The 17,048-nt window shown below is 59.2% G+C and overlaps 1 protein-coding gene across 3 annotated transcripts in view; it reads left to right on the forward strand.

Annotated features, from left to right (window-relative positions):
- Positions 1 to 17,048, forward strand: part of ITPR3 (inositol 1,4,5-trisphosphate receptor type 3) — a 78,721-nt gene that overhangs the window by 58,683 nt on the left and 2,990 nt on the right. For all 3 annotated transcript variants that reach the window (XM_003923153.3, XM_074397915.1, XM_074397914.1), the window contains 30 exons: positions 466 to 630; positions 713 to 787; positions 1,193 to 1,318; positions 2,405 to 2,527; positions 2,609 to 2,809; positions 4,144 to 4,395; positions 4,591 to 4,716; positions 4,821 to 4,946; positions 6,142 to 6,262; positions 6,825 to 7,015; positions 7,636 to 7,784; positions 7,962 to 8,070; positions 8,195 to 8,285; positions 8,371 to 8,540; positions 8,941 to 9,115; positions 9,224 to 9,408; positions 9,621 to 9,821; positions 9,977 to 10,087; positions 10,576 to 10,671; positions 10,789 to 10,890; positions 11,036 to 11,122; positions 11,639 to 11,749; positions 11,829 to 12,021; positions 12,235 to 12,360; positions 12,791 to 12,963; positions 13,550 to 13,714; positions 14,446 to 14,638; positions 15,130 to 15,234; positions 15,316 to 15,443; positions 16,239 to 16,404. In XM_003923153.3, the coding sequence (XP_003923202.1) occupies positions 466 to 630; positions 713 to 787; positions 1,193 to 1,318; positions 2,405 to 2,527; positions 2,609 to 2,809; positions 4,144 to 4,395; positions 4,591 to 4,716; positions 4,821 to 4,946; positions 6,142 to 6,262; positions 6,825 to 7,015; positions 7,636 to 7,784; positions 7,962 to 8,070; positions 8,195 to 8,285; positions 8,371 to 8,540; positions 8,941 to 9,115; positions 9,224 to 9,408; positions 9,621 to 9,821; positions 9,977 to 10,087; positions 10,576 to 10,671; positions 10,789 to 10,890; positions 11,036 to 11,122; positions 11,639 to 11,749; positions 11,829 to 12,021; positions 12,235 to 12,360; positions 12,791 to 12,963; positions 13,550 to 13,714; positions 14,446 to 14,638; positions 15,130 to 15,234; positions 15,316 to 15,443; positions 16,239 to 16,404 (4,342 nt within the window). The remainder of the gene's footprint in view (positions 1 to 465; positions 631 to 712; positions 788 to 1,192; positions 1,319 to 2,404; positions 2,528 to 2,608; positions 2,810 to 4,143; positions 4,396 to 4,590; positions 4,717 to 4,820; positions 4,947 to 6,141; positions 6,263 to 6,824; positions 7,016 to 7,635; positions 7,785 to 7,961; positions 8,071 to 8,194; positions 8,286 to 8,370; positions 8,541 to 8,940; positions 9,116 to 9,223; positions 9,409 to 9,620; positions 9,822 to 9,976; positions 10,088 to 10,575; positions 10,672 to 10,788; positions 10,891 to 11,035; positions 11,123 to 11,638; positions 11,750 to 11,828; positions 12,022 to 12,234; positions 12,361 to 12,790; positions 12,964 to 13,549; positions 13,715 to 14,445; positions 14,639 to 15,129; positions 15,235 to 15,315; positions 15,444 to 16,238; positions 16,405 to 17,048) is intronic.

The following is a 17,048-nucleotide window of genomic DNA, read 5'->3' on the forward strand; positions in this document are numbered from 1 at the left end:
AACGTGGTCACTCTCCCCATTCCAGAGCAGGTAGAAATCCAGGCTCAGGGAGCTTTCCTCCCTTGCCCACTGACCCAGAGCGAGGACAGTGGCAGTCAGACGTGGGCCTGGGTCTTCAGGGTTCAGGGCTGCCAATTTGCTTTGCCTGCGTGTTTGGGGTCTCAGTGGACGAGTGACAGGCCACAGCCACATGTAACACTAGTCAGTGAGTAACTGAAACCAGGTGATGTGGCAGCTCAGGGCAGGCAGTGCAGGGAGGCCTGTGGCTATAAGGGGAGGCTTCCTGGAGGTGGTGGGCTTATAGCAGAGCCAGAAACATTGAGTGGGAACTGGCTCACCAGAGAGGGACAGGTGGTGGTAGGTGATGCTGGGAGGGGAACCCTGGAGTGGGGAAGGTGCTGGAGGTCTCTAAGTGACATGCACCTGGAGCCCATCTCACCAGCCGGGCCCATCCTCCACCTTCAGGTGCAGCTGCTGATCTCGGCTCAGGACGTGGAGAACTACAAGGTGATCAAGTCGGAGCTGGACCGGCTGCGGACCATGGTGGAGAAGTCGGAGCTGTGGGTGGACAAGAAGGGCAGCGGCAAGGGTGAAGAGGTGGAGGCAGGTGCAGCCAAGGACAAGAAGGAGGTGAGCGGGGCTGCAGGGGGCTGGGGCAGGCCTCCCTGCCAGGGCTGGGCCCGGCTGACCTCCATTCTCTCTGTGCTCCCAGCGGCCCACGGACGAGGAGGGCTTTCTGCACCCGCCAGGGGAGAAGAGCAGTGAGAACTACCAGATCGTCAAGGGCGTGAGTGGCCAAGGGTCCTCGCGGTAGGGTTCTGCGGCGCTAATGGTCCTGGGGGCTCCTGCTGGCCCGGCCTCCTGTGCCTCTCCCTCTGCCGGCCACTGGCCCTCACAACAGGCATCATCCATCCTTTGCTACACATTAAAAACAGCCCTGCCAAGGTCCAAGTGGAATTATTTTAAAGCTGAAGGAATTTCATGAAATTCAATTTTACAGTCATATTGTTCTGTTTACTTTTATGGGTGGAATTGGGTTTTTTAGTGCTTTCCTGGCCTGTTGTGAGGGTCTGATTCAGCACCTGTGACCTCCGTCCCCCTTCCTGTCCCGGTGCCCCTGGAACTTGGCTGTGGTGGGACGGATAGAGGGGAGCAGAGGGAAGGGACTCCAGCTCACCCACCTCCCCTGCAGATCCTGGAACGGCTGAACAAGATGTGCGGGGTCGGGGAGCAGATGCGGAAGAAGCAGCAGCGGCTGCTGAAGAACATGGACGCCCACAAGGTCATGCTGGACCTGCTGCAGATTCCCTACGACAAGGTGGCCCTGACTTCTAACCTCTGACTCCCCGGGGCAGCTTCCCCCGAACCCCGACTCGTACACTAGGCCCTAACGCAGGCGACCTCTCCCGGCGTCACCTGGCCTCTTATACTGCCCTGTTGGTTTGCAGACACGCCTTGACCTCGAACTCTGTCTTAGCATCAGCTCAGCCTTTGACCTTCTACCCCTCATCCTAATCCCCTCTGACCTTGATTTCGCCCTGGCCTCACACTGATTCTTGACCTTGACCTCTTTTTCTTCCCCCTCTCTAGCCAAACCTTGATGATCTCACCTTCATCTCAACCTTTGACTCTCGGCTTCCTTACCTTGACCCATGTTGACCCTAACCGAATCCAACCTCTGATGACCCATGACATCAGTGACGGCCTTGTCCAGACCCCCCACCCCAGCTCCTTTTTTTTTTTTTTTTTTTTGAGACAGAGTCTTGCTCTGGCGCCAGGCTGGAGTGCAATGGCGCAATCTCGGCTCACTGCCACCTCCGCCTCCCAGGTTCAAGCAATTCTCCTGCCTCAGCCTCCCGAGCAGCTGGGACTACAGGCGCACACCACCATGCCCAGCTAATTTTTGTATTTTTTTAGTACAGATGGGGTTTCACCATGTTGGCCAGGATGGTCTTGATCTCTTGACCTTGTCATCCGCCAGCCTTGGCCTCCCAAAATGCTGGGATTACCGGCGTGAGCCACCGCGCCCAGCCCTGACCCCTGGTTTTGATTCCTCCTCCTGACATTTTATGCTGACCTGTCCCCAGGCCCACCCTGGCTCCTGACTCCAATCTTAGTCTCATCGCCACCTTTCACCCTCAGCCCTTTGCCATGACTGATCCTGATCTCGGTGTGTCCCAGGCCTCACCCTGAGGCTGACTCTGACCCTGTCAGTTTGCCCCAGCTCCAGCTTTATCTCGGCCACTGAGCCCCAGCCCCTCACGTTCCCATCCTGACTTTTCCCTTTACACTGGCCTCTTCAAGGTCCCAATCCCAAGCGCGATCCATCCTGCTCAGAACTCAGCTGGGGCCTCGCCTCCCTCCTTGGTGGGCCCAACACCCTCTCCCCGCCTTCTGTGCCCAGGGTGATGCCAAGATGATGGAGATCCTGCGTTACACGCACCAGTTCCTGCAGAAGTTCTGTGCGGGGAACCCCGGCAACCAGGCCCTGCTGCACAAGCACCTGCACCTCTTCCTCACGCCAGGGGTGAGGGCGAAGGGCTGGGGTGGTGGTGGGGGCGGGGCCCAGACCCCTTTCTGACAGACATCCCGCCCCCTGTACCTGCAGCTCCTGGAGGCAGAGACCATGCAGCACATCTTCCTGAACAACTATCAGCTCTGCTCCGAGATCAGCGAGCCCGTGTTGCAGCACTTCGTGCACCTGCTGGCCACGCACGGGCGCCACGTGCAGTACCTGGACTTCCTGCACACCGTTATCAAGGCCGAGGGCAAGTACGTCAAGAAGTGCCAGGACATGATCATGACTGAGGTGAGGGTGGGGCCGAGGGCGCTTGGGGAATCTTGGGGTGGGGGGCCAGAGCGGAGGCTTGTGGGAAGTCCACAGAGTTAGACCAGTCGGACGGTGGGTCACAAAAGGAACACTCAGCTGCTGGACCGTGGAGGGGACGCAGAGGGAGAAGTGAGGCTGCAGACGTGGGAGAACGGAGACTGTGGGCCTGACAGAACTTGAGCAGGGTCCCTGCAGCACCAGGCACCTGTCTGAGCAGAACTCAGACAATAGGCCAGAAAGCAATCAAGCATGCTTTCCTTCACTTGTCACTTAGCATTGTTGTTTTTTTTTTTTTTTTTTTTTTTTTTTTTTTTTGAGATGGAGTTTCACTCTTGTTACCCAGGCTGGAGTGCAATGGCGTGATCTCGGCTCACCGCAACCTCCGCCTCCTGGGTTCAGGCGATTCTCCTGCCTCAGCCTCCTGAGTAGCTGGGATTACAGGCACGCACCACCATGCCCAGCTAATTTTTGTATTTTTAGTAGAGACGGGGTTTCACCATGTTGGCCGGGATGGTCTCGATCTCTCGACCTCGTGATCCACCCACCTCGGCCTCCCAAAGTGCTGGGATTACAGGCTTGAGCCACCGCGCCCGGCTGCATTGTTTATTTAATGTCACGAAGTACGGGCCACAGACTGTACGTGCATGTGGAGGTCAGCTGAGTGTCAGCTCCTAGGGGACAGGGGCAGGGACCCTGTCCTTTGTGTGTATTGCCAGGGCCCGAGGGTGTGGCGCATAGTAGGTTCTCAAGAGACACCTGCTGCGTGAAGGCACAAAGATAAAGGGCTGAATCTAAATCTGGAACAGACGTGGTCCCTGCCCCTGAGCATCTGACAGTGTAGGCGGTAGGAGGAGAAAGGAGCAAACACTGAAGGGAGATTAGGACATCATAAACAAGACACGATGTGCTGGAAGTGCTGTGTGGTGTTAATTATTAATTGCTATTATTATATCACTGCAAATAACGCAATTGCTGGCACGAGAGGGATGCCAGCAATCGCAAGGGATGTGAGGGGGATCACAGGGGAGGGAGGGATGGGCGGGGGTGGGATTAGAGAGGGCTTCCTGGAGGAAGCTGCCTCTGAGATGACCCCCATAGGACTTCTTTCCAGTGGGGAGAAGTGGGGACTTCTCAGCTGGCAGAGGGCCTGAGACATCAGCTGGGGAACCCCCAAATCCCAGGCAGGGGTTTTTTTCCTGATTTCAAGTGAGGGCTGTGGTCAGAGTCCCGGTTTCTCCCTGGTAAGCAAAGGAGAGGATAGCCCAGGGCCTGCTGGACCGAGAGAGTGTGACCCGTGCCCCTCCCTCCCGCAGCTGACCAACGCAGGTGACGATGTGGTCGTGTTCTACAACGATAAGGCGTCGCTGGCCCACCTGCTGGACATGATGAAGGCCGCTCGCGACGGCGTGGAGGACCACAGTCCCCTCATGTACCACATTTCCCTGGTGGACCTGCTGGCTGCCTGTGCCGAGGGCAAGAACGTCTACACTGAGATCAAGTGCACCTCCCTGCTGCCGCTGGAGGACGTGGTGTCTGTGGTGACGCATGAGGACTGCATCACCGAGGTGGGGATCAGGGGACTGGGAGAGACGGCTGGAGATGGGGCGAAGGGGTGGGGAAAGCCATGGGAGAGGAAACGTGGGCGAAGCAAAGCCAGGGAGGTGGGCAGGAACCGGGAGGCCAGGGGACAGGAGCAATGGGGAGGGAGAGCCAGGCCCGGCGGCCCTGCTCATGCCCATGACCTCCTGCCCGCTGCCCAGGTGAAAATGGCCTACGTGAACTTTGTGAACCACTGCTACGTGGACACGGAGGTGGAGATGAAGGAGATCTACACCAGCAACCACATCTGGACGCTCTTTGAAAACTTCACCCTGGACATGGCTCGGGTCTGTCCCCGTGGCGGGTGTGGGTGACGTCTCCCAGGAGGGGTGAGAGTGGAGGGGCCCCTGGGTGGATCCCCCAGGCATCCCCCTCTCCTCTCCTGCCTCAGGTCTGCAGCAAGCGTGAGAAGCGCCTGGCTGACCCCACCCTGGAGAAGTACGTGCTGAGCGTCGTGCTGGACACCATCAATGCCTTCTTCAGCTCCCCGTTCTCCGAGAACAGCACCTCCCTGCAGGTGGGCTTCTCCTCTCCCACCCAGGGCCAACTTGCCTAGCTTCTGTGATGGGAAGAAGGGACATAAGCATATTCATATTTGCTTATGGTACATAAAAAAATAGCAAAAGGATACGTAAGTGTAGTAGTTATCTATGCCGTGTTAACACATTATCCCCAAACCTAGCAGTTTAAAACATGCATGTGCTATCTCAGTGTCTGTGGGCCAGAATTATAGTGGGAATGGTCCCATCCTGCAGGAACTCCTACATCTGGTGGGTGTGGCGGATCCCAGGGTGGCAGCACTTACTCACCAAAGATAGGTGGACGTGCTGTGCATGGGACATCACAGCCACAGCAGGGATCACGACAGTCTCCCTGGCAGAGATCCTTTCTGCTGGCTAGCTGATCACAGCAATCCTAGAACCGAAATAGGCAGGCAGCCTTCTGAAGTCCTAAACAGAAAAGCTCCAGGCTAGTGTGCAGAAGCCTGATTTGAATCACTGCAAGATTCATGGCTCCTCGGTCAATCCCCAGATTTCCAGACTCGAGCCAGTGCTTAGCCCCAGAGCCTCTTGAATGAAAGCGAGCCAGGTTCCCTTAAGGAAGGGCCCTGCTACAGGACCGAAATCAAAGAAGCACTGAAGGATGCAGAAGAACCAGGAAAAGGGGCTACCTAGGGGCACAGGGGCTGGGGTAGGGTGGGGATAGTGCTTCTAAGAGTGGTTTTAAAAAATGCTGAGTTCTGCCTTCCTAGGAAGGGGGGGTATTTTTTATCCACATTGTTTGGGCCCTGGGATCCCTTTGGGACCATGGGACTCTGGTAAATTATATCAGCTTTCCCCGTCCTTGATCAGCACCAGCTCAGGATGTAGGCGAATGAGAGTGATGGAGGAGAGACTTCTGAAAGTCTTATCTTTTAAATAACCTTTTGGCTTTTGAACCATGTAAATCCATCACCTTTTTACAGCATTAATTCATTTAAACATTTTGTAGGCGGGTCAGCACCATGGCTATGAGCAGGGCTGCTGTGTACAGTCGTGCAGGGCTGAAGGGAATGCGAGTGCCTTTTTCCAGCTGGCACAAAGGCACACAGTGGCTAGTGGAGGCTCCTTCTCTCCACCCATGCCCATTCTTATTGGGCCCTGATTGCTGGACCTGGGGCTGCCCAGGGTTGGGGGCTGGGCTGCAGCAGCGGGCTCTGTGGCTTCTTGCAGACGCACCAGACGATCGTGGTGCAGCTGCTGCAGTCCACCACACGGCTCCTCGAGTGTCCGTGGCTACAGCAGCAGCACAAGGGCTCTGTGGAGGCCTGCATTCGGACCCTCGCCATGGTGGGTGAGTGTGCCGGGGCGCTGGCCAGCTCCAACCCACTCCTCCCCTCCGCTCACCACAGGATGCCTGCCCTCCTAATAAACACTTTGTTCCTAAGCTCGCCCATCTCCTGCTCCCAGATGGCTCTCAGTAAGTCCTTCTTGGTGTCTGCCTAGCATCCTGGCAATTGAGAGAAGCTGTTTTCTCCTCTGGGTCCGTTCCCCAGAGAAGGATGCTGGCTGACTCTCCAGCTGCAAACTCCAGCTAGAGCTTGCAGATGGGCTCAGGCAGGAGGGAGGCCTGTGGATTGTTAGGGACAGTTGGGGAAGAGGAGACGGCAGGTGAGAGAGGATGGGGAAGTCAGGGTAGAGCAGGGGGGAATCAAAGAGGCAGAAACTCTCCTTTTACCCAACAAGGGTCAGAAGGCCTCTCAGTTCCCCAAGCATAGGCCAGGGTGGGGGGTCTCTGTCCCCAGACCCTCAGTCTAGTTCACTTTTTCTCCTGGTGTGGCAGCCCTGAGCCTGGCCTCTGGCTGGTCGAACTGCCCCTGCCCCAGTCCTCCAGCACCGCCTCCCTTCCCACCCAGCCAAGGGCCGGGCCATCTCGCTGCCCATGGACCTGGATGCCCACATCAGCTCGATGCTCAGCAGTGGAGCCAGCTGTGCAGCTGCCGTCCAGCGGAACACCTCCAGCTACAAGGCAACCACGAGGGCCTTCCCCCGCGTCACCCCTACCGCCAACCAGTGGGACTATAAGAACATCATCGAGAAGCTACAGGTGGGTGTGGGGCTGCCTGGCATCTGCCATGGGAGCTGCTTGGTTGACTCAGCAGCCCCCCATCTTTGGAGGGGCAGGGTTCTCGGGGGGGTATTTCTTCCTGTGTTGCCCACACTTCCAGGAAGGAGCTGGTTGGCTTCTCCCCACTCCGGGGCTGCTAAGGGCTGGCCCAGCAGCAGGGGACCAGTGAGTCTCGTTCCAGAGGAAGCCTGGAGAACCCAGGGACCTGCTAGAGGGTTGGAGCTCACGAGGAGCTCGGGACCACCCCTCACTCCTGCAGCGCCCTCCTGTCTGTGCAGCATATTTCTGTGTGCTCTCGTTGGCCTCTAGAGAGGTGTGGTGGGTTATTTTCCCCATGCAGGAGGAGACTGAGGCTCAGAGAGGGTAAGGGATTTGCCCAGGGTCACACAGAGCTGGGAGAGAAGCCAGGCCTTGCGGCTCCCAGCCAGGGCTCTGAGCAGACAGACATCACGCTGTGTTCAGGGTGTCTCTGTGGTTGCGGGCCCCTCAGACAGAGGCAGGGCAATCTGTGGGGCTGTTTGGTGTTTGGGTCAGGGGAATGGCAGTCACACCCAGGTCATCTCTTGGGCCTGGCAATGACCCTGCCCTGCCCACCCCAGGACATCATCACAGCCCTGGAGGAGCGGCTGAAGCCCCTGGTACAGGCTGAGCTGTCCGTGCTGGTGGACGTCCTGCACTGGCCTGAGCTGCTCTTCCTGGAGGGCAGTGAGGCCTACCAGCGCTGCGAGAGTGGGGGCTTCCTGTCCAAGTGAGCGAGACGCGGGGGCGTGGGGGCAGCAGGTCGGGGGCAGGGAAGGGCCTGGTGGGGACTAGACAGGCTCGGGGGGTCAGAGAGCCTGGGGTGTTCCTGCCTGGAATGGGGCAGGGAAGTGGCAGGAGGGAGGCAGCGTGGGGCTGCCCTGAGCCACCTCCTCGGCCTGCCCAGGCTGATCCAGCACACCAAGGACCTGATGGAGTCGGAGGAGAAGCTGTGCATCAAGGTGCTGCGGACCCTGCAACAGATGCTGCTCAAGAAGACCAAGTACGGGGACCGGGTGAGTGCCCTGGTGGTGCAAGTGCTGCCTGGGCCAGTCAGGGAGTGCCCAGGGGCTCAGGGTCAAGCCAGTGGTCAATGGTGTGCTATATCCACGATGGGGCCTCACCCCCGTCCTCCCCCAGGGCAACCAGCTGCGCAAGATGCTGCTGCAAAACTACCTCCAGAACCGGAAATCCAGCTCACGGGGGGACCTTCCCGACCCCATGGGCACTGGTCAGTATCACCTTCCCCTGCCCTCGGGCCCTCCCTTCCACTTTCCTGTCCCACCATTTCTCCCTCAATGGAGTCCCCCCTCCAGGCCTGGACCAAGACTGGTCAGCAATCGCGGCCACCCAGTGCCGGCTGGACAAGGAAGGGGCCACCAAGCTGGTATGTGACCTTATCACCAGCACCAAGAATGAGAAGATCTTCCAGGAGAGCATTGGCCTGGCCATCCGCCTGCTGGACGGTGGCAACACGGAGATCCAGGTTTGGGTGTCTGGGGCCTGAACATGCCCTCCTTTGCCTCCCTCCCTTTTTGGAGGAAATGCACCTTGAGTTAGGCACTGAAGGCTGAGGAGGGTGTCAAAGAGGAGGGGAGGATGCCTGAGCAGAGGCTGAGAGGTGAGAAGGGTGGGCATGAGGGGCCAGGATGGTGAGGAGATGGGCTCAGGCCCAGCTGGGACAGTGGGGTGTCTGGGGGTGGGGAAGGGACCATGCAACGCAGGAGCAGATACGGGGCATGGGGCCGCCATGGGTGGCCACGGGTGCTAGCCCCCAGCACCCAGGCCTGCAGCCAGGCTCAAGCAGTGTGGCATGACTGCCCCACGCCCTGGGCAGGAGCAGGGCCCAGTGCTGAGGCTGCTCCCTGGCCACTGTCCACCTGCAGAAATCCTTCCACAACCTGATGATGAGTGACAAGAAGTCGGAGCGCTTCTTCAAGGTGCTGCACGACCGCATGAAGCGGGCCCAGCAGGAGACCAAGTCCACGGTGGCGGTCAACATGAATGACCTGGGCAGCCAGCCGCATGAGGACCGCGAGCCAGCCGACCCCACCACCAAAGGTCAGGGGTCTGGGGCAGGGGCGCGGCGTGATGGGGCTCCTAGGATAAGATGTGCAGGGCGGGGCCCCGGGAGTGGGCCGCTCCAGCCTCACCAGGTCTCGCCTACAGGCCGCATGGCCTCCTTCTCGATGCCGGTTTCCTCATCCCGCTACTCGCTGGGCCCCAGCCTGCGCCGGGGGCACGAGGTGAGCGAGCGCGTGCAGAGCAACGAGATGGGCACGGCCGTGCTCATCATGCAGCCCATCCTGCGCTTTCTGCAGCTGCTCTGCGAGAACCACAACCGGGACCTGCAGGTGGGTGCCTTGCCACACACCTGCCCCTTTCCCCGCCGGCCAGCCGCCATGCAGACCATGTACTGTGGCTGGCGTCCCTTCTGTGGCATGTATGCCCTGGCCTGAGCACCGCTGCTTTGTGGCTGGTGGCTCCCCCACCCCTGCAGCTCCCCAGGCCAGCCTCGCGCTCCGTGCTGTAGCCATGGGGTGCCCAACCCTTCTGTGTCCTGCAGAACTTCCTGCGCTGTCAGAACAACAAAACCAACTACAACCTGGTGTGCGAGACGCTGCAGTTCCTGGACATCATGTGTGGCAGCACCACGGGCGGCCTGGGGCTGCTGGGGCTCTACATCAATGAGGACAATGTAGGCCTTGTCATCCAGACCTTGGAGACCCTCACTGAGTACTGCCAGGGCCCCTGCCATGAGAACCAGGTGAGCCGTCCTGGTCGCCCAAGTGGTGACCAGGGTGGCAGTGTGGACATGCGGGTGGATGGAGCCGGCTGGGGTAGGGAGAGAGGCTGAGGTCTCTGGTGCTGCTACAATTCTGAGAGAGCCTGGGCCCCGCGTCCCCCACTGCTTCCTGCCAGACCTGCATCGTGACGCACGAGTCCAACGGCATAGACATCATCACCGCACTGATCCTCAATGACATCAGCCCGCTGTGCAAGTACCGCATGGATCTGGTGCTGCAACTCAAGGTGGGGCCCGGCGGCAGGCATGGGAGTGTGCGGGTGTGCATGTGACGTGTGTGCGTGTATGTGTGACTTGTGTGCCCAGTGTGCAGACTGGTGTGTGTAATGTGTGTGATAGCACTGTGTGTGTGATGGGGTGTCATCTAGGTGCACAAGTGTGTGGTGATGTGTGCAGGCTGTGTGTGTGTAATATAGGCATGTTCATATGTACATGAGTGCACGTGTGAGCAAGCATGCTGGAACATACACTCACTCTGGATGCCAGTATCTGAGAACTCGCTGTGCGTGTGTCTGCTGTCTGGGTGACTGTTTGCCACAGTTGGGGTGAAGGCAAGCCTGTGGTAGGCTGGCTGTGCAGGATGCTTCTCAGCAAGCCTCAGTGAGGGAGGGTGGGAAGGTCATGGTGCCTGACCTTTTTGGGGGTGGGAGAAGTTGTTGGGGGCATGGTGGGGAACCTGAGACTGTGGCCTGCCTCCCTCCACCCCTCCACCCAGGACAATGCCTCCAAGCTGCTCCTGGCTCTGATGGAGAGCCGGCATGACAGTGAAAACGCTGAGCGCATCCTCATCAGCCTGCGGCCCCAGGAGCTGGTGAGGCTGGGCAGTCGGGAGGGTGGGACCGGGTGGAGTGTGTTGGGATGGGGATGAGGGCCCGGCTGGCCCTACTGCCCCAGGAAGAGAGCACTGGAACAGGCCCTGCCCCTCCAGGTGGACGTCATCAAGAAGGCCTACCTGCAGGAAGAAGAGCGTGAGAATTCGGAGGTGAGCCCACGTGAAGTGGGCCACAACATCTACATCCTGGCGCTGCAGGTACCGTGGCCCCTTGGGTGCCTGATGGCCGTGCTCCCCCCAGCCACCATCATCTGCCATGCCCCCCACCACTGCCATCACCCCCCAGTTGCCATCGTCTCCACCAGCCGCCATGCCCTGATGAGTGTGCTGCCTTCTCCCTCAGCTCTCCAGGCACAATAAACAGCTGCAGCACCTGCTGAAGCCCGTGAAGCGCATTCAAGAGGAGGAGGCCGAGGGTATCTCTTCCATGGTGGGTGCCACCCCAGAGACTGGGGTGTGGGTGGGGCTTAGGCCTGGGGGCGGGGCCTGGAGCCCAGGGAGGAGCCTCGACCTGAGGGCTTGGCCTGGAACAGAGTGAAGACCTAGGATTTGAGCCTGGCTGGAATTTGGGAGTGGGGCCCAAGGGGCTGATCAGCACTGGCAGCCAGGGATGAAACCCAGACTGAGAAATGGAAGTGAGGCCCAGGTAGGTCTGGGGCAGGTCTGCAAGCTCCAAGCAGGAACTGGGCTGCACTTGGGCAGGACTGAGGAGGGGGGCCGGCTGTCCTCTGAGATTCTCCGGTCATGGCTTTCCAGCTCCCCTCCCTTTGACACCAGATTCTCCAGGCTCAGTCCTAGCTAGTCTGGGCTTGGCCTGGTCTGGCTTAGTGGGGACACTCACTGAGGTGTAGTTCAGAGCTGGGCCAAGGCCTGGGAGAGCAGGGGCTGAGTGCCAGGCCTGGAAGTGGAGGCTGGGGCCTGACCTCCACACCCTCCCCACCTCCAGCTCAGCCTCAACAACAAGCAGCTGTCACAGATGCTCAAGTCCTCAGTGCCAGCACAGGAGGAGGAGGAAGACCCCCTGGCCTACTACGAGAACCACACGTCCCAGATCGAGGTGAGCCTGTGGGTGGCAGGGGCGGGCACGGGGGCACGGGGGCCCGGGCCGGGCCTGACGACTTGCGGTGTGTGCTCAGATTGTGCGGCAGGACCGCAGCATGGAGCAGATCGTGTTCCCGGTGCCCGGCATCTGCCAGTTCCTGACGGAAGAGACCAAGCACCGGCTCTTCACCACTACCGAGCAGGACGAGCAGGGCAGCAAAGTGAGCGACTTCTTCGACCAGTCCTCCTTTCTGCACAACGAGATGGAGTGGCAGCGCAAGCTCCGCAGTGAGGACCCGTGGGCGGGAGGGCAGGGCGGTCTGGAGCTGCCCTGTAATAACGGCCTCCCTCGCCTGCCTGTGGGTACCCTGCTTCCATCCCTGCCTCACCCCAAGGAAGGGCTCTTCCACGCGTGGCTTCCTCCTGAGTGGGTCCCGCATGCAGCTGGCAGAGGATACTCACCGGGGCCCCCCAGCAGCTTGCCACTGCCCTCCTCCCCAGGCATGCCACTGATCTACTGGTTCTCCCGCCGCATGACCCTGTGGGGCAGCATCTCCTTCAACCTGGCTGTGTTTATCAACATCATCATTGCCTTCTTCTACCCTTATGTGGAGGGTGCATCCACAGGTGAGGACACAGGGCTGGCCGGCAGATTCCCTGGGCCCCGCCATGCCTCCTCCCTGCGTTGGGGCAGAACCTTGGGGCCAGCTAACCTCGGAGGGGACCAGATGCACAATGTGCAGAAGCACCCCCTGCACCACCCTGTGGGATCTCACCCCATCATGAAGAGACACGGGTGTGGTCCAAGGGGATGGTCAGGGTCTTTGACCTCATGGGCGATGGCACATGCATACACGTGTACACGCATTGATGTGTCAGCCAGAAACCAGACCTGGTAGCCGCAGCCTGACGGCCTCCCGCTTAGGCCTGAGAGGCAGGTGTAATGGAGGAGGCTAAAAGCAGGCACCAGGAACTTAACTTTTCGGCACCTGTTGGACCTGCGCCGGGGCCGTGGTGGGCTTGAGGGAGCCCTGCTCACCCTGTCCCCGGCCCCCAGGCGTGCTGGATTCCCCTCTCATCTCACTGCTGTTCTGGGTCCTCATCTGCTTCTCCATTGCTGCCCTGTTCACCAAGAGCTACAGCATCCGCCCCCTCATCGTGGCACTCATCCTGCGCTCCATCTACTATCTGGGCATCGGGCCCACGCTCAACATTCTGGGTGCCCTCAACGTGAGTGCCAGAGGGAGCCCCCACTCCCAGATCAGCCCATGATCACTGTGCATTCAGACTGGAAGCCGGTCTGCTGCTTCCAGGAGCCACTCCTCTGCCCCATCCCCTCCGCGCTGTTGGGCTCCCAAGTTGCTTATAGACCCATGGCGGGGACTGTTCTGTGCCTTCTTCCTCTCCCTCAACACCTGAGGGAGGCTGGCACTCAGAGACAGAAATTCAAGAGTCCTTTTGGAACCACAGGGTCAGGGTGGCCGTGCACAGTGCTGGCTGAGCACTGCCCAGAGGCAGACTGGAAGATTCGTGTATTATGACAGATGGAAATAAAGTGCCTTGGGCAAGGAGTACCTTTCCTTGACAGATGCAGTCAGTGGTCTTCTCTGTCCCCATCCTTTATCTTCCTGGAACTGAGGCCCCAAGGGGCTGCTTCTGTGTTCTGAGTCCCAGGAGCCCAGATGCATTTCTGGAAGCAATTTCATGAATGCCGTGCCTCCCAGGCTCTGAGATGGGCATTGTGGGGCATGTGGGCAGATTCAGGGTGGGTGGTAGGGTGCTGACTCTCAACCTCGTGCCCTGCACTTGCCCCCAGCTGACCAACAAGATCGTGTTTGTGGTGAGCTTCGTGGGCAACCGTGGCACCTTCATCCGGGGCTATAAGGCCATGGTCATGGACGTGGAATTCCTCTACCACGTGGGCTACATCCTGACTAGCGTCCTGGGCCTCTTTGCTCACGAGCTGTTCTATAGCATCCTGGTGAGGCCTGCCGGCTGGGCTGGGGCTAAAGGGGGGCATGGGGTGGTTGGGGCTTCCCATGAGTTGCTGGCCGTTCTCTGGCACCAGTTTCTCTGTCTAGTCCTTTTGCTGCTTGGCTGGGAGCAGTGGAATTCCAGAGTCTTCCTCTGTCTGGCCCAAGCCTGGCCCTGAAGGCCCCGATGGCCATTCCTGGTGGCCATCTGACCCCTCTGTGCTATACAGTGGTGGTTCAAGCCTGGACTCTGAGGCTGGACCAGGGCTTTACATCTCAGCTGCGCTATCGCTAGCTGTGTAACTGGGAAACTGGGCAAGTTTCTTCACTGCCCCATGCCTCAGTTTCCTCACCTGTAAAAAAGGGCTAACAGCAGCCCCTGCCTTCTAGAATAATTGTGAGGATAAGACGAGCGAATGCGTGAAGCGCACTTAGGCTGTCGCCTGGCATGCAGCAAGTGCACTGTCAGAGCCGGCTGGTCTTCAGCCACCGGTTTCACCCCTCGTGCCTTCCCCTGGCCCACTCCCTTTCTGTGGCCTTAGAATTACAGGTTCCTTGGGAAGCTCCCCTGACAGGCCCACCCAGCTTGATTACTCCCAGCTAAGCACAGACCTCCCTGGAGGAGCCTTGGGAAACTGTCCGGAGCCCAGGCAGCCCTTGGGGTTCCAATGGCATCCCCAGCAAGACTGGCCAGCTCAGCCCCTCAAGGCGCCATCCCTGTCTCATCCCCATGCTGCAGCTCTTTGACCTCATCTACCGCGAGGAGACGCTGTTCAACGTCATCAAGAGCGTGACCCGCAATGGCCGCTCCATCCTGCTGACAGCCCTGCTGGCCCTCATCCTGGTCTACCTCTTCTCTATTGTCGGCTTCCTCTTCCTCAAAGATGACTTCATCCTCGAGGTCGACCGGCTGCCCAACAACCACTCCAGAGGTCTCGGAGGCTCCCCTCCTGGGCAGGTTGTGGGGAATGAGGTTGGGTCTCACAAGTGCCTGGCCTCCAGACCATGACCTGCAGCCCTTACCCCACCAGGCCCCCGTCTTTCTCCTCTTGGCTTCTGGGGAAGTCTAGCTCACACCAGTCCATCTCACTCTTTCCTGGAACACACTGAGCGGGAGGGAGTCTTGGGTCTCTGGCCCCTAAGGAGCCCCTTGCTTGAAAGCTAGAGGCACTGTCATTCATGTGAAACCCAGTAGTTGCAGAAGCTGCCCATGTGCCAGGCCTAGGGGTACAGAGACCCCTCCCTGCCCTTAGTGTGCAACCCAGTGGGGGCAGAGGCGTGAAGACCCTTCATTGTGGCCAGACAGTGGAGGGCTGGCAGCATCTGGGAGGGTTTCCTGGAGAATATGACGCTGGGTCCAGAGCCAGGGGGTGATAATGCCAGGCACTGGACCTCCTGGTGACCTCTTCCATGCCCCTTGCAGCCAGCCCCTTGGGGATGCCACATGGAGCTGCTGCATTTGTGGGCACTTGCAGCGGGGACAAGATGGAGTGTGTCTCGGGGGTCTCGGTGCCGGAGGTCCTGGAAGGTGAGGGTATTGTGTCTGCGGAGGTCTGGGTGGGGTAGGGGGAGCAGGCAGCTCAGGTCTGAGCACACTCTCTGCTTGCAGAGGACGGGGAGCTGGACAGCACAGAGCGGGCCTGTGACACTCTGCTGATGTGCATCGTCACTGTCATGAACCATGGGCTACGCAACGGTGGTGGCGTGGGCGACATTCTCCGCAAGCCCTCCAAAGATGTGAGCACTCCTGCCCACTCCCAAACCCGTGGGGCCCAAGCCACTGTCCAGATCAGCAACTGTGGAGAGTCCTGTCCTTGGCCTCATATCAGATATTCGGGGTTGAACCCTCCCTCCCCCAAACTTGCATTCTCTTTTCCCTGCTTTCCATACCTGGCCAATTCCATGACGTTACTGCTTAGCTGCCCCTCACCCTCCCATTCCATAAGGAAAGACCTTGGCAACCAAACTTTGCCCCAGGGCTGGGGATGGTGACCCCTGGCTTTTGTAGCCCACAGGGGGCAGGCAGAAGGCAGAGCAGAGTCGGCTTCGTCAGGAGGCCTCATGATTTGGCTTGGGCAGCCACGTCCCGACATCAGTCCTTCCCGTTGCTTGAGAGTGAGAAGCTGCCTCCCTGGCCAGACAGGGTTTCTAGAATGTTTGAGGCCAGGTGTCATGAGTGTGGGGCAGAGGTATTCAGAGCTGGCTCTTTCCCTAACCAAAGTTCGGGGCAGAGACACGCCTAGACTCATAGCCCTGCCTCCCTGCACTAGACTCCTGTAAGACTTTACCCCGGTGTGTCCCGAGTCCACAGTTTTCCTCACCCAGACTCGGGGCTTCTGCTTGCAATTCTTACTCTGTGGAGCCAGGTTGGGGCCACTCTCCCATCTGCATGGCTCACGAGCCAGAGGCCCTCATTTCCTTCTGCCGGGGTCTGGATCCCCAGTATCACAGCCCTGGCCCTCACCTGAGTCCCGTCTTGCCTGGGTGAATGCAGGGACCACCTGGCCCAGCCTCCCTGCCTTGTCCCTGCAGGAGTCTCTGTTCCCAGCCCGAGTGGTCTATGACCTCCTGTTCTTCTTCATCGTCATTATCATCGTGCTGAACCTCATCTTTGGGGTAATCATCGACACCTTCGCTGACCTGCGCAGTGAGAAGCAGAAGAAGGAGGAGATTCTCAAGACGACATGCTTCATCTGTGGTGAGGGTTGCTTCCTGCTCTGCAGAGGCTGCGGTGGGGCTGGGACATCATCTGATGCCAGTGGCCTTGGAGGTTTAGCCCTTCCTGCCCTGGGAACCCTGGCCTGGGGAACCCTGCCCTGCTGATGATTCCATGCATTTGCTCATCCCAGAACTTGGGAGAACATGACCCTGCTGAACTTGGAGTCACAGAAGGGAGCGAGACAGGGCCATCCCTATAAACCCTTAGGGTTTCCTGGGCAGGACACGAGCCCAGTCAGTGCCTGGAGCTTCTGGTCTCAGTCCAGTGCTTTTTCCCCACCCCTGAAATGAAGTGCTAGCCCCCTCATACAGGTGACCTGTAGGACCTCGCTCATCCAGCCATTCCTGCTTCCCCCGAGTTCGGGGAATTCTGCCGTTTACTCCTAGAGTCCTTGGTTGCCGCTGCGGGAGGGCTGCAGCTGTGGCGGGCAGGAGCAGGATCTCCACCGCTAAGTGGCTGCTGCTTTAAATAGCAGTGACCCAAATAGCCCAGAGCGAGCTGTCGGAAGCGCTCATTCCGAGAACAAATGCCTCCACTCCCCGGAAGCCGGGTCCCCTCCAACAGGTGGCCCGGCAGTGGCTCTTGAAGGCTGATGGTTTCATTCCCGCCCTCTGCACCCTCAG

The sequence above is a fragment of the Saimiri boliviensis genome, chromosome 4, assembly GCF_048565385.1.
Source record: "Saimiri boliviensis isolate mSaiBol1 chromosome 4, mSaiBol1.pri, whole genome shotgun sequence".
NCBI classification, from domain to species: domain Eukaryota; kingdom Metazoa; phylum Chordata; class Mammalia; order Primates; family Cebidae; genus Saimiri; species Saimiri boliviensis.